Below are 12,620 nucleotides of genomic sequence, written 5' to 3'. Positions count from 1 at the left end.
CCAGAGGTATTTCTTCAGATTGTTCGAATGTGGGGACTTCTAGAATTAGATCTGATGGCTTCTCATCTAAACAAGAAGCTTCCCAGGTATCTGTCCAGATCCAGGGATCCTCAGGCGGAGGCAGTGGATGCATTGTCACTTCCTTGGAAGTATCATCCTGCCTATATCTTTCCGCCTCTAGTTCTTCTTCCAAGAGTGATTTCCAAGATTCTAAAGGAGTGCTCGTTTGTTCTGCTGGTGGCTCCAGCATGGCCTCACAGGTTTTGGTATGCGGATCTTGTCCGGATGGCCACTTGCCAACCGTGGACTCTTCCATTAAGACCAGACCTTCTGTCGCAAGGTCCTTTTTTCCATCAGGATCTCAAATCCTTAAATTTGAAGGTATGGAGATTGAACGCTTGATTCTCAGTCATAGAGGTTTCTCTGACTCTGTGATTAATACTATGTTACAGGCTCGTAAATCTGTATCTAGGAAGATATATTATCGAGTCTGGAAGATTTACATTTCTTGGTGTTTTTCTCATCATTTTTCTTGGCATTCTTTTAGAATTCCTAGAATTTTACAGTTTCTTCAGGATGGTTTGGATAAAGGTTTGTCTGCAAGTTCCTTGAAAGGACAAATCTCTGCTCTTTCTGTTCTTTTTCACAGAAAGATTGCTAGTCTTCCTGATATTCATTGTTTTGTACAAGCTTTGGTTCGTATAAAACCTGTTATTAAGTCAATTTCTCCTCCTTGGAGTTTGAATTTGGTTCTGGGGGCTCTTCAAGCTCCTCCGTTTGAACCTATGCATTCACTGGACATTAAATTACTTTCTTGGAAAGTTTTGTTTCTTTTGGCCATCTCTTCTGCTAGAAGAGTTTCTGAATTATCTGCTCTTTCTTGTGAGTCTCCTTTTCTGATTTTTCATCAGGATAAGGCGGTTTTGCGAACCTCTTTTAAATTTTTACCTAAGGTTGTGAATTCTAACAACATTAGTAGAGAAATTGTGGTTCCTTCATTGTGTCCTAATCCTAAGAATTCTAAGGAAAGATCGTTGCATTCTTTGGATGTAGTTAGAGCTTTGAAATATTATGTTGAAGCTACTAAAAAATTCCGAAAGACTTCTAGTCTATTTGTTATCTTTTCTGGTTCTAGGAAAGGTCAGAAGGCCTCTGCCATTTCTTTGGCGTCTTGGTTAAAGTCTTTGATTCATCATGCTTATGTCGAGTCGGGTAAAACTCCGCCTCAAAGGATTACAGCTCATTCTACTAGGTCAGTTTCTACTTCCTGGGCGTTTAGGAATGAAGCTTCGGTTGATCAGATTTGCAAAGCAGCAACTTGGTCTTCTTTGCATACTTTTACTAAATTCTACCATTTTGATGTGTTTTCTTCTTCTGAAGCAGTTTTTGGTAGAAAAGTACTTCAGGCAGCTGTTTCAGTTTGATTCTTCTGCTTATAATTTCAGTTTTTTTCATTATAAGATTTAAACTTTGTTTTGGGTGTGGATTATTTATTATCGGAATTGGCTGTCTTTATTTTATCCCTCCCTCTCTAGTGACTCTTGCGTGGAAGATCCACATCTTGGGTATTCATTATCCCATACGTCACTAGCTCATGGACTCTTGCTAATTACATGAAAGAAAACATAATTTATGTAAGAACTTACCTGATAAATTCATTTCTTTCATATTAGCAAGAGTCCATGAGGCCCACCCTTTTTATGGTGGTTATGATTTTTTTGTATAAAGCACAATTATTCCAATTCCTTTTTTTTTTTTATGCTTTCGCACTTTTTTCTTATCACCCCACTTCTTGGCTATGCGTTAAACTAATTTGTGGGTGTGGTGAGGGGTGTATTTATAGGCATTTTGAGGTTTGGGAAACTTTGCCCCTCCTGGTAGGAATGTATATCCCATACGTCACTAGCTCATGGACTCTTGCTAATATGAAAGAAATTAATTTATCAGGTAAGTTCTTACATAAATTATGTTTTTGTGTCAGGACAAGTAGATTGTCAACAGGCACAAGCAGAATGGGCAACTGCTATTGTCCCTTGGATAAGTACATTTTAAAGAAATATCCGTGATGCAATCCCTATCATTGTAACTAATCTGCATTGAACCATATAATACACATAGACAATTTATACTTTTCTCATATGTAACAGTGGGTTCTATTTAGAAAAATATTCAAAACCTTTTCTTTATTTGCAAACCAAATATATTCTTCATTCATTGTCCTCTATTGTGTATCAAGGGGAGTTCCAAGGCATCCACATTTAATCCAGGTGCTTCATAAATGCACAATATCTTGTTTTACATGTGTTTTCCTTAAAGTCCATTATTAAAGGGACAGGAAAGTCAAAATTAAACTTGCATGATTCAGATAGAGCATGTCATTTTGAAGACACGTTTAATTTCACTTCTATTTTAAAATGTGCTTTGTTCTTTTGGTATCCCTTGTTGAAAAAGAATATGCACATATCCTACACTACTGGAAGCTAACTGCTGATTGGTGCTTGCACACATTTGTTTCTTGTAATTGGCTAACTAGATGCGTTCAGTTAGCTGCCAGTGTTCCTTCAACAAAGGATAACAAGAGAATAAAGCAAATTTGATAATTGTATGTTCTATCCAAATCACTAAATAACATTTTGTGGTTTCCTGTCCCTTTAAACATGTTGTGAATTGTTTATACTTAAATTTACTTTATAATTGTCTCTTGTTAATAATGTGTTAGTGTATTCAGTAATGCTGTGGTTTATACTCCCTTTTAGTAGAAACTGTGTATTAATCATAGAGCTATCTATAATTTACAGTGGTTAATAGCTGTTTATCATGAAATAATAGCTACAGGATGTGGAGAACGTTTCATAGATAACAAGTTTGGTGCACATAACACTGTGTCATAAGCCTGATTTTTAAAATGATAATAGATATTGATATATTTATTTTGAGTGTTTTTTAAAAAAAAGTATAGTTTAATATTTAGAGATTTTCATGGCAAATATATTTTATGGTTAACTAATTATAGTAAGAATAAACCATGTACATACTCATGTGATGAGATGTTTTTATTTTTCAGCCCTTATGATGGCAAATGGAGTAAAACAATGATTGGCTATGGGTCTGAAGACGGCCACTTTGTGATTGAACTAACCTACAACTACGGAGTTGGGGAGTATCGCCTTGGGAATGATTTTTTGGTACATATACTTTGTTTTCGTTTACAATACATTTTGTTTTTCTGTACAATGTGACTGCTTTAACAGTTTTGTTTTCCTTCACAGGACAGATAAAGGATTCAATTCCTGTGAATTTGGTTTTATGCTTTTGTTATAATTCTTCTTAAACCATTTAAAAACATCTGCCTTAGCAATGCAAAAACTATGTGTTTCTAGTTCCCAAAAGGGGGTCTATGACAACCTTAATTTGAGATAGAAATGTATGGGTGCACGGAAATTTAAACTAAGCCTACTAAGGTTTGCTTTTCACAAAGGATAACAAAAAACAAAACAATTAGATTTATTACAATTTAACTGGAAAACTGCTTAAAACTGCAAATTGTCTGAATCATAAAAGTTTAATTGTTGCTGTCCTTTGGTTTGTCTTGTCATTTCTATTTTTTCTAAAATAAATATACACAGAACTAGAAGTCAACATAAGTTAAAAGGCACACGCAGTATATTTTGTGATGTTTGTTTTGTAGAACTGTTTTATGTTACTGTGAACCTTGCAGCTTCCGCAAGATCCTGCTTTCCAGTGAGCCCAATAATTGTATGTATACAAGACATAATCCACTTTCAGCCCTTTTTCTAATTGAATTCAGTGAGGACTGTGTCTGACAGCATTCAGAGTGAGGTTTTTTTTTATAGAGTTTACACAGCGTTGTTTTTAGAAGAATAACCCCTATATTTTGAGTTTTAATATAAGATTTTGTTACCAAGCAAGTGGAGTAGTAGTATATGTATTTGTCGTTTTATTTTTAAAATGATATTTTTATATAATGTAATACAGAGTGAGTCTTCAGCTGGAAACTCTAGCTTTCCACTGAATGAGTCTGCTTAGGGATTTTATGATTTCATTAAAGCTTGCATGCATGTCAATCTGCTTATGACTTTAGGAAAATAAATATCAAATATCTTACAGTGATTTGATTATACAGTATATACTCTGTAATGAATGATTACCATCCAACGCTGCTCGCAGTATGCTGAAAAAAAACAATGTGCTTTACATTATGATCTTGTTACTGATGTTTGAAGACAAACTGTTGAACAGTAATCCTGGAACTGTATTTAGATTTCAGATGGCTCCACTTCCTGTACATTTTGATATACTGGAAGAGTGCCTAAGCCTTATGACCGGTACAACTGTCATTACCACTCCATTTAATTTACATTTCTAAAATACTGCTAGTTACTAAAGAAGACTGGCTGCCTGTTTTTAATGTATTAAAGGAACATAAGCGTGCAAAAGATGCTCTAATGCAGTGATTTTCAACATTTTTTTTGCCGTGGCACACTTTTTTACATTAAAAAATCCTGCGGCACACCACCATCCCAAAATTTTACAAAATCACACATTGTAGCCTAATACAGCATATATTATACATCATAATGATTGTCTGTGAATGAATGTCAATATGTCATGGTTGTAAATGATGCCTGCCTGTCTGCCTGATGAACCTGTCACATCAAAACAAGCAAAATTTAAAAAATATGTCACACTGTTCTCAGTCTGCTGCGGCACACCTGAGGATCTCTCACGGCACACTGGTTGAAAAACACTGCTCTAATGTGTTAAAGCATTTTACTACTGCACTATTGTTTGAATGTAACAGGGTTAAACACAGAGCTATAGCCAGCTCCAGTTCATTATTTGCACTGCTGGGACCTATCTAAACATATCTGATGAGCTAATGATAAGAGGCATATGTGCATCACCAGCTCCCACTAGTGCATTGCTGCTCTGGAGTGTTTATTAAATGACATGCTCTGTGTGAATAAGGACATTTTCATTTTGAATTTCCTGTCTCTTTAATTTACATGCATTTTACTCTCTGATGGGTAAAGTAATCTTAGTATGTTAATTGGCATGTGACTGTGATCTGCCTGTGGGATTTCATTTCTACATAAGGTTTATTATTATTATTATTATTATTATTATTATTATTATTATTATTATTATTATTATTATTATTATACAGGGAATCACTCTTCAGTCTAGCCAAGCTGTAGCTAATGCAAGGAAATTGAGTTGGCCGCTTTCTGAAGTAGCAAGCGGTCTATTCGAGGCTGTGGCCCCAGGGGGATATAAATTCTATTTGGAAGAAAAAGATCAGCCAAAAACAGGTACATGTCCTTGGTATCTTACATTTTTTTTAAAAAAAATACAATCTATGCTTTGCAGCTTTTTTCAACAGTTGTTTTCCTCCTCCCCATTAAAGCGACAGTCTACACCAGAATATTTTAATTTTTAATTATAATTGTTTTAAAAGATGGATAATCCCTTTAACCAACACAGTTATAATAATACACTTTTCTCCAACATTGGTGTGTCCGGTCCACTGCGTCATCCATAACTTGTGGGAATATCTCTACCCCAACAGGAAATGGCAAAGAGTACAGCAAAAGCTGTCCATATAGTCCCTCCTAGGCTCCGCCCACTCCAGTCATTCTCTTTGCCGTTGCACAGGCAGCATCTCCACGGAGATGGTGAAGAGTATGTGGTGTTTAGTTGTAGTTTTTTTATTCTACTATCAAGAGTTTGTTATTTCTCTTGTAAGGTGTATCCAGTCCACGGATCATCCATTACTTGTGGGATATTCTCATTCCCAACAGGAAGTTGCAAGAGGACACCCACAGCAGAGCTGTAATATAGCTCCTCCCCTAACTGTCATAGCCAGTCATTCTCTTGCAACTCTCAACAAGCAAGGACGTTGTAGGAGAGAGTGGTTAAATATAGCTAGTTTATTTTCTTCAATCAAAAGTTTGTTATTTTTAAATAGTACCGGAGTTGTGCTATTTTATCTCAGGCAGTAAATAGAAGAAGAATCTGCCTGAGGTTTCTATGATCTTAGCAGGTTGTAACTAAGATCCATTGCTGTTCTTACATATGTCTGAGGGGATTACACAGATGAGGTAAAACTTCAGCGAGAGAATGGCATGCAGTTTATTCTGCTATCAGGTATGTGCAGTTATAATTTTTTCTAGAGATGGAAAACACTAGAAAATGCTGCTGATACCGGATTAATGTAAGTTAAGCCTGAATGCAGTGATTTAATAACGACTTGTATCATGCTTACTCCCAGGGGTGATACCCTTATGATATTGCAATATAAAACGTTTGCTGGCATGTTTAATCGTTTTTATATATGCTTTGGTGATAAAACTTTATTAGGGCCTAGTTTTTTCCACATGGCTGGCTTAAATTTTGACTAGAAACAATTTCCACTGTTGTAGTATAAAAGTTACAGTTGGTGCAGTTAAAATTACAAACTGTGACATCCAGCTTCCCTCAAAGGCCCTCTGAATGCTATAGGACATCTCTAAAGGGCCCAAAGGCTTCCCAAAGTCGTTTATTGGGGAAGGTAGGGCCACAGCTTGCTGTGGCAGTTGGTTGTGACTGTTAAAAAATGTCTATTTCGTTTTTTTGATCCGTTTTTTGAACTAAGGGGTTCATCATCCATTTGCAAGTGGGTGCAATGCTCTGTTAGCCTATTATACACACTGTAAAAATGTCGTTTGATTTACTGCATTTTTTCACTGTTTTTCAAATTCTGACAAAATTTGTTTCTCTTAAAGGCACAGTACTGTTTTTTATATTTGCTTGTTAACTTGATTTAAAGTGTTTTCCAAGCTTGCTAGTCTCATTGCTATTCTGTATAAACATGTCTGACATAGAAGAAACTCCTTGTTTATTATGTTTAAAAGCCATGGTGGAACCCCCTCTTAGAATGTGTACCAAATGTACTGATTTCATTTTATGCAATAAAGATCATTTTCTGTCTTTAAAAAATTTATCACCAGAGGAATCTGACGAGGGGGAAGTTATGCCGACTAACTTTCCCCACGTGTCAGACCCTTTGACTCCCGCTTAAGGGACTCACGCTCAAATGGCGCCAAGTACATCTAGGGCGCCCATAGCGTTTACTTTACAAGACATGGCGGCAGTCATGGATAATACACTGTCAGCGGTATTAGCCAGACTACCTGAACTTAGAGGTAAGCGAGATAGCTCTGGGGTGAGACAAAATGCAGAGCATACTGACGCTTTAAGAACCATGTCTGATACTGCCTCACAATATGCAGAAGCTGAGGAAAGAGAGCTTCAGTCAGTGGGTGATGTTAATGACTCAGGAAAGATACCTGATTCTAATATTTCTACATTTAAATTTAAGCTTGAACACCTCCGCGTGTTGCTTAGGGAGGTTTTAGCTGCTCTGAATGACTGTGATACCATTGCAGTGCCAGAGAAATTGTGTAGACTGGATAAATACTTTGCAGTGCCGGTGTGTACTGATGTTTTTCCAAATACCTAAAAGGTTTACAGAAATTATTAATAAGGAATGGGATAGACCAGGTGTGCCGTTCTCTTCCCCTCCTATTTTTAGAATTTTTTTTCCAATAGACGCCACCACACGGGACTTATGGCAGTCAGTCCCTAAGGTGGAGGGAGCAGTTTCTACTCTAGTAAAGCGTACTACTATCCCTGTCGAGGACAGTTGTGCTTTTTTTTTTTTTAGATCCAATGGATAAAAAATTAGAGGTTACCTTAAGAAAATATTTATTCAACAAGGTTTTATCCTACAGCCCCTTGCATGCATTGCCCCTGTCACTGCTGCTGCGGCGTACTGGTTTGAGTCTCTGGAAGAGGCTTTACAGGTAGTGACTCCATTGGATGACATACTTGGCAAACTTAGAGCACTTAAGCTAGCCAATTCTTTTATTCTGATGCCATTGTTCATTTGACTAAACTAACGGCTAAGAATTCTGGCTTTGCTATACAGGCGCGCAGAGCGCTATGGCTTAGATCATGGTCAGCTGACGTGACTTCAAAATCTAAGCTACTTAACATTCCCTTCAAGGGGCAGACCCTATTCGGGCCTGGTTGAAGGAGATTATTGCTGATATCACTGGAGGAAAAGGTCATGCCCTTCCTCAGGACAGGTCCAAATCTAGGGCCAAACAGTCTAATTTTCGTGCCTTTCAAAACTTCAAGGCAGGTGCGGCATCAACTTCCTCTAATAATAAACAAGAGGGAACTTTTGCTCAATCCAAGATGGTCTGGAGACCAAACCTGACCTGGAAAAAAGGTAAGCAGGTAAAAAAGCCTGCTGCTGCCTCTAAGACAGCATGAAGGAACGGCCCCCTATCCGGGAACGGATCTAGTAGGGGGCAGACTTTCACTCTTTGCCCAGGCGTGGGCAAAAGATGTTCAGGATCCCTGGGCGTTGGAAATTATATCCCAGGGATATCTTCTGGACTTCAAAGCTTCCCCCCCAAAAGGGAGATTTCACCTTTCACAATTATCTGCACACCAGATAAAGAGAGAGGCATTCTTACACTGTGTACGAGACCTCCTAGTTATGGGAGTGATCCATCCAGTTCCAAAGGAGGAACAGGGACAGGGTTTTTACTCAAATCTGTTTGTGGTTCCCAAAAATGAGGGAACCTTCAGACCAATTTTGGATCTAAAGATCTTAAACAAATTCCTCAAAGTTCCGTCGTTCAAGATGGAAACTATTCGTACCATCCTACCACTGATCCAGGAGGGTCAATATATGACTACAGTGGATCTAAAGGATGCTTATCTTCACATTCCGATACACAAAGATCATCATCGGTTTCTCAGGTTTGCCTTTCAAAACAGGCATTACCAGTTGTAGCTCTTCCCTTGGGATTAGCTACAGCCCCAAGAATCTTTACAAAGGTTCTAGGGTCGCTTATGGCGGTCCTAAGGCCGCGGGGCATAGCAGTAGCCCCTTATTTAGACGACATCCTGATACAGGCGTCAAACTTCCAAATTGCCAAGTCTCATACGGACGTAGTACTGGCATTTCTGTGGTCGCATGGGTGGAAAGTGAACGAGGAAAAGAGTTCTCTATCCCCACTCACAAGAGTTTCCTTTCTAGGGACTCTGATAGATTCTGTAGAAATGAAAATTCACCTGACGGAGTCCAGGTTATCAAAGCTTCTAAATTCCTGCCGGGTTCTTCATTCCATTCCGCGCCCTTCGGTGGTTCAGTGTATGGAAGTAATCGGCTTAATGGTAGCGGCAATTGACATAGTGCCGTTTGCACGCTTACATCTCAGACCGCTGCAACTATGCATGCTCAGTCAGTGGAACGGGGATTACACAGATTTGTCCCCTCAACTGAATCTGGACCAAGAGACCAGGGATTCTCTTCTCTGGTGGCTATCTCGGGTCCATCTGTCCAAAGGTATGACCTTTCGCAGGCCAGATTGGACAATTTTTACGACAGATGCCAGCCTTCTAGGTTGGGGTGCAGTCTGGAATTCCCTGAAGGCTCAGGGATCGTGGACTCAGGAGGAGTCTCTCCTTCCATTAAATATTCTGGAACTAAGAGCGATATTCAAGGCTCTTCAGGCTTGGCCTCAGTTAGCAACTCTGAGGTACATCAGATTTCAGTCGGACAACATCACGACTGTAGCTTACATCAACCATCAAGGGGGAACGAGAAGTTCCCTAGAGATGTTAGAAGTTTCAAAAATAATTCACTGGGCAGAGATTCACTCTTGCCACCTATCAGCTATCCATATCCCAGGTGTAGAGCACTGGGAGGGGGATTTTCTAAGTCATCAGACTTTTCATCCGGGAGAGTGGGAACTCCATCCGGAGGTATTTGCACAACCGATTCATCGTTGGGGCAAACCAGAACTGGATCTCATGGCGTCTCGCCAGAACGCCAAGCTTCCGTGTTACGGATCCAGGTCCAGGGATCCCAAGGCGACACTGATAGATGCTCTAGCAGCGCCCTGGTCTTTCAACCTGGCTTATGTGTTTCCACCGTTTCCTCTGCTCCCTCGACTGATTGCCAAGATCAAGCAGGAGAGAGCATCGGTGATTCTGATAGCACCTGCGTGGCCACGCAGGACCTGGTATGCAGATCTAGTGGACATGTCATCCTTTCCACCATGGTCTCTGCCTCTGAAATAGGACCTTCTACTTCAGGGTCCTTTCAACCATCCAAATCTAATTTCTCTGAGGCTGACTGCCTGGAGATTGAACACTTGATTTTATCAAAGCGTGGCTTCTCCGAGTCAGTTATTGATACCTTAAGACAGGCACGAAAGCCTGTCACCAGGAAAATTTACCATAAGGTATGGCGTAGATATCTTTATTGGTGTGAATCCAAGGGTTACTCATGGAGTAAGGTCAGGATTGCTAGGATATTATCTTTTCTCCAAAAAGGTTTGGAAAAAGGATTGTCAGCTAATTAAGCGTCTGGCAGATGTTCCAGACGTTCAGGCATTTTGTCAGGCTTTAGTTAGAATCAAGCCTGTGTTTAAACCTGTTGCTCCACCATGGAGCTTAAACTTGGTTCTTAAGGTTCTTCAAGGAGTTCCGTTTGAACCTCTTCATTCCATAGATATCAAGCTTTTATCTTGGAAAGTTCTTTTTTTGGTAGCTATTTCCTCGGCTCGTAGAGTCTGAGCTATCTGCCTTACAATGTGTTTCTCCTTATCTTATTTTTCATACGGATAAGGTAGTCCTGCGTACCAAACCTGGGTTCTTACATAAGGTGGTATCTAACAAGAATATCAATCAAGAGATTGTTGTTCCATCCTTGTGTTACACAATCTGGACGTGGGCCGTGCTTTAAAGTTTTACTTACAAGCTACTAAAGATTTTTGTCAAACATCTGCTTTGTTTGTTGTCTACTCTGGACAGAGGAGAGGTCAAAAGGCTTCGGCAACCTCTTTTTCTTTTTGACTAAGAAGCTTAATCCGCTTAGCCTATGAGACTGCTGGACAGCAGCCTCCTGAAAGGATTACAGCTCATTCCACTAGAGCTGTGGCTTCCACTTGGGCCTTTAAAAATGAGGCTTCTTTTGATCAGATTTGCAAGGCGAAGACTTGGTCTTCGCTTCATATTTTTTCAAAATTTTACAAATTTGATATTTTTGCTTCTTCAGAGGCTATATTTGGGAGAGAGGTTTTACGTGCAGTGGTTCCTTCCATTTAAGTTCCTGCCTTGTCCCTCCCTTCATCCGTGTACTTTAGCTTTGGTATTGGTATCCCACAAGTAATGGATGATCCGTGGACTGGATACACCTTACAAGAGAAAACACAATTTATGCTTACCTGATAAATTTATTTCTCTTGTGGTGTATCCAGTCCACGGCCCGCCCTGTCATTTTAAGGCAGGTAATTTTTAAATTTAAACTACAGTAACCACTGCACCCTATTGTTCCTCCTTTCTCGGCTTGTTTTCGGTCGAATGACTGGCTATGACAGTTAGGGGAGGAGCTATATTACAGCTCTGCTGTGGGTGTCCTCTTGCAACTTCCTGTTGGGAATGAGAATATCCCACAAGTAATGGATGATCCGTGGACTGGATACACCACAAGAGAAATAAATTTATCAGGTAAGCATAAATTGTGTTTTTAAAATAGTGCTGGTATGTACTATTTACTCTGAAACAGAAAAAGATGAAGAGTTCTGTTTGTGAGCGGAGTATGATTTTAGCAGCAGTAACTAAAATCGGTTTCTGTTCCCACACAGGACTGTTGAGAGGAGATAACTTCAGTTGGGGGGAATAGTTGGCAGACTTTTCTGCTTAAGGTATGACTAGCCATATTTCTAACAAGACTGTGTAATGCTGGAAGGCTGTCATTTCCCCTCAGGGGGACCGGTAAGCCATTTTCTTAGTCTCAAACAGAATAAAGGGCTTAATATGGGCTATAAAACTGATAGACACTCTTATGGGCTAGATCGATTGCTTTATTTGGGCATTTTATACAACTTAATGTTGAAATTCACACTTTATAAAATTGGGGAACGTTTTTTTCACGTCAGGCACTAGTTTAGATACCTTCCCAGTCAGGAAGGGCCTTCTCTGTAGTAGGCAGAGCCTCATTTTCGCGCCATTAATGCGCAGTTACTTTTGAGAGTAGGACATGCAGCTGCATGTGTGTGGGTCTGGAAGTTGTTGAAAAGGCTCCTAGAAGGCTTCATTTGGTATCGTATACCCCCCTGGGTTTGGTAAAGTCGCAGCAAAGGCTGTAGCTGGGACTGTAGAGGGGTTAAAACTGTAACCAGCTCCGGTTTCGTCATTTTAAGGGTTAAAGATCTGAAATGTGGGGTGCAATGCTTTGAATGCTTTAAGACACTGTGGTGAAAATTTGGTTAAATTTGAACAATTCCTTCATAGTTTTTCACATATTCAGTAAAAAAGTGTGCCCTGTTTAAAATTTAAAGAGACAGTAACGGTTTTGATTTAAAACGTTTTTTGTATTTTATTGACAAGTTTAAGCCTGTTTAACATGTCTGTGCCTTCAGATAAACTATGTTCTGTATGTATGGAAGCCAATGTGTCTCCCCCTTCAAAATTGTGTGATAATTGTGCCATAGCGTCCAAACAAAGTAAGGACAGTACTGCCACAGATAGTAAAG

At 39.3% G+C, this 12,620-nt stretch overlaps 1 protein-coding gene across 1 annotated transcript in view; it reads left to right on the top strand.

The window, feature by feature from the left end:
* Positions 1-12,620, top strand: part of GLOD4 (glyoxalase domain containing 4) — a 122,548-nt gene that overhangs the window by 17,918 nt on the left and 92,010 nt on the right. The window contains exons 3-4 of the mRNA XM_053707373.1: positions 3,065-3,185; positions 5,189-5,333. Coding sequence (XP_053563348.1) covers positions 3,065-3,185; positions 5,189-5,333 — 266 coding nt within the window. The remainder of the gene's footprint in view (positions 1-3,064; positions 3,186-5,188; positions 5,334-12,620) is intronic.

This window comes from Bombina bombina, chromosome 3, assembly GCF_027579735.1.
Source record: "Bombina bombina isolate aBomBom1 chromosome 3, aBomBom1.pri, whole genome shotgun sequence".
NCBI lineage: Eukaryota > Metazoa > Chordata > Amphibia > Anura > Bombinatoridae > Bombina > Bombina bombina.
The sequence above is the reverse complement of the archived record's forward strand: the minus strand, read 5'-3'. Positions and strand labels throughout refer to the sequence as shown.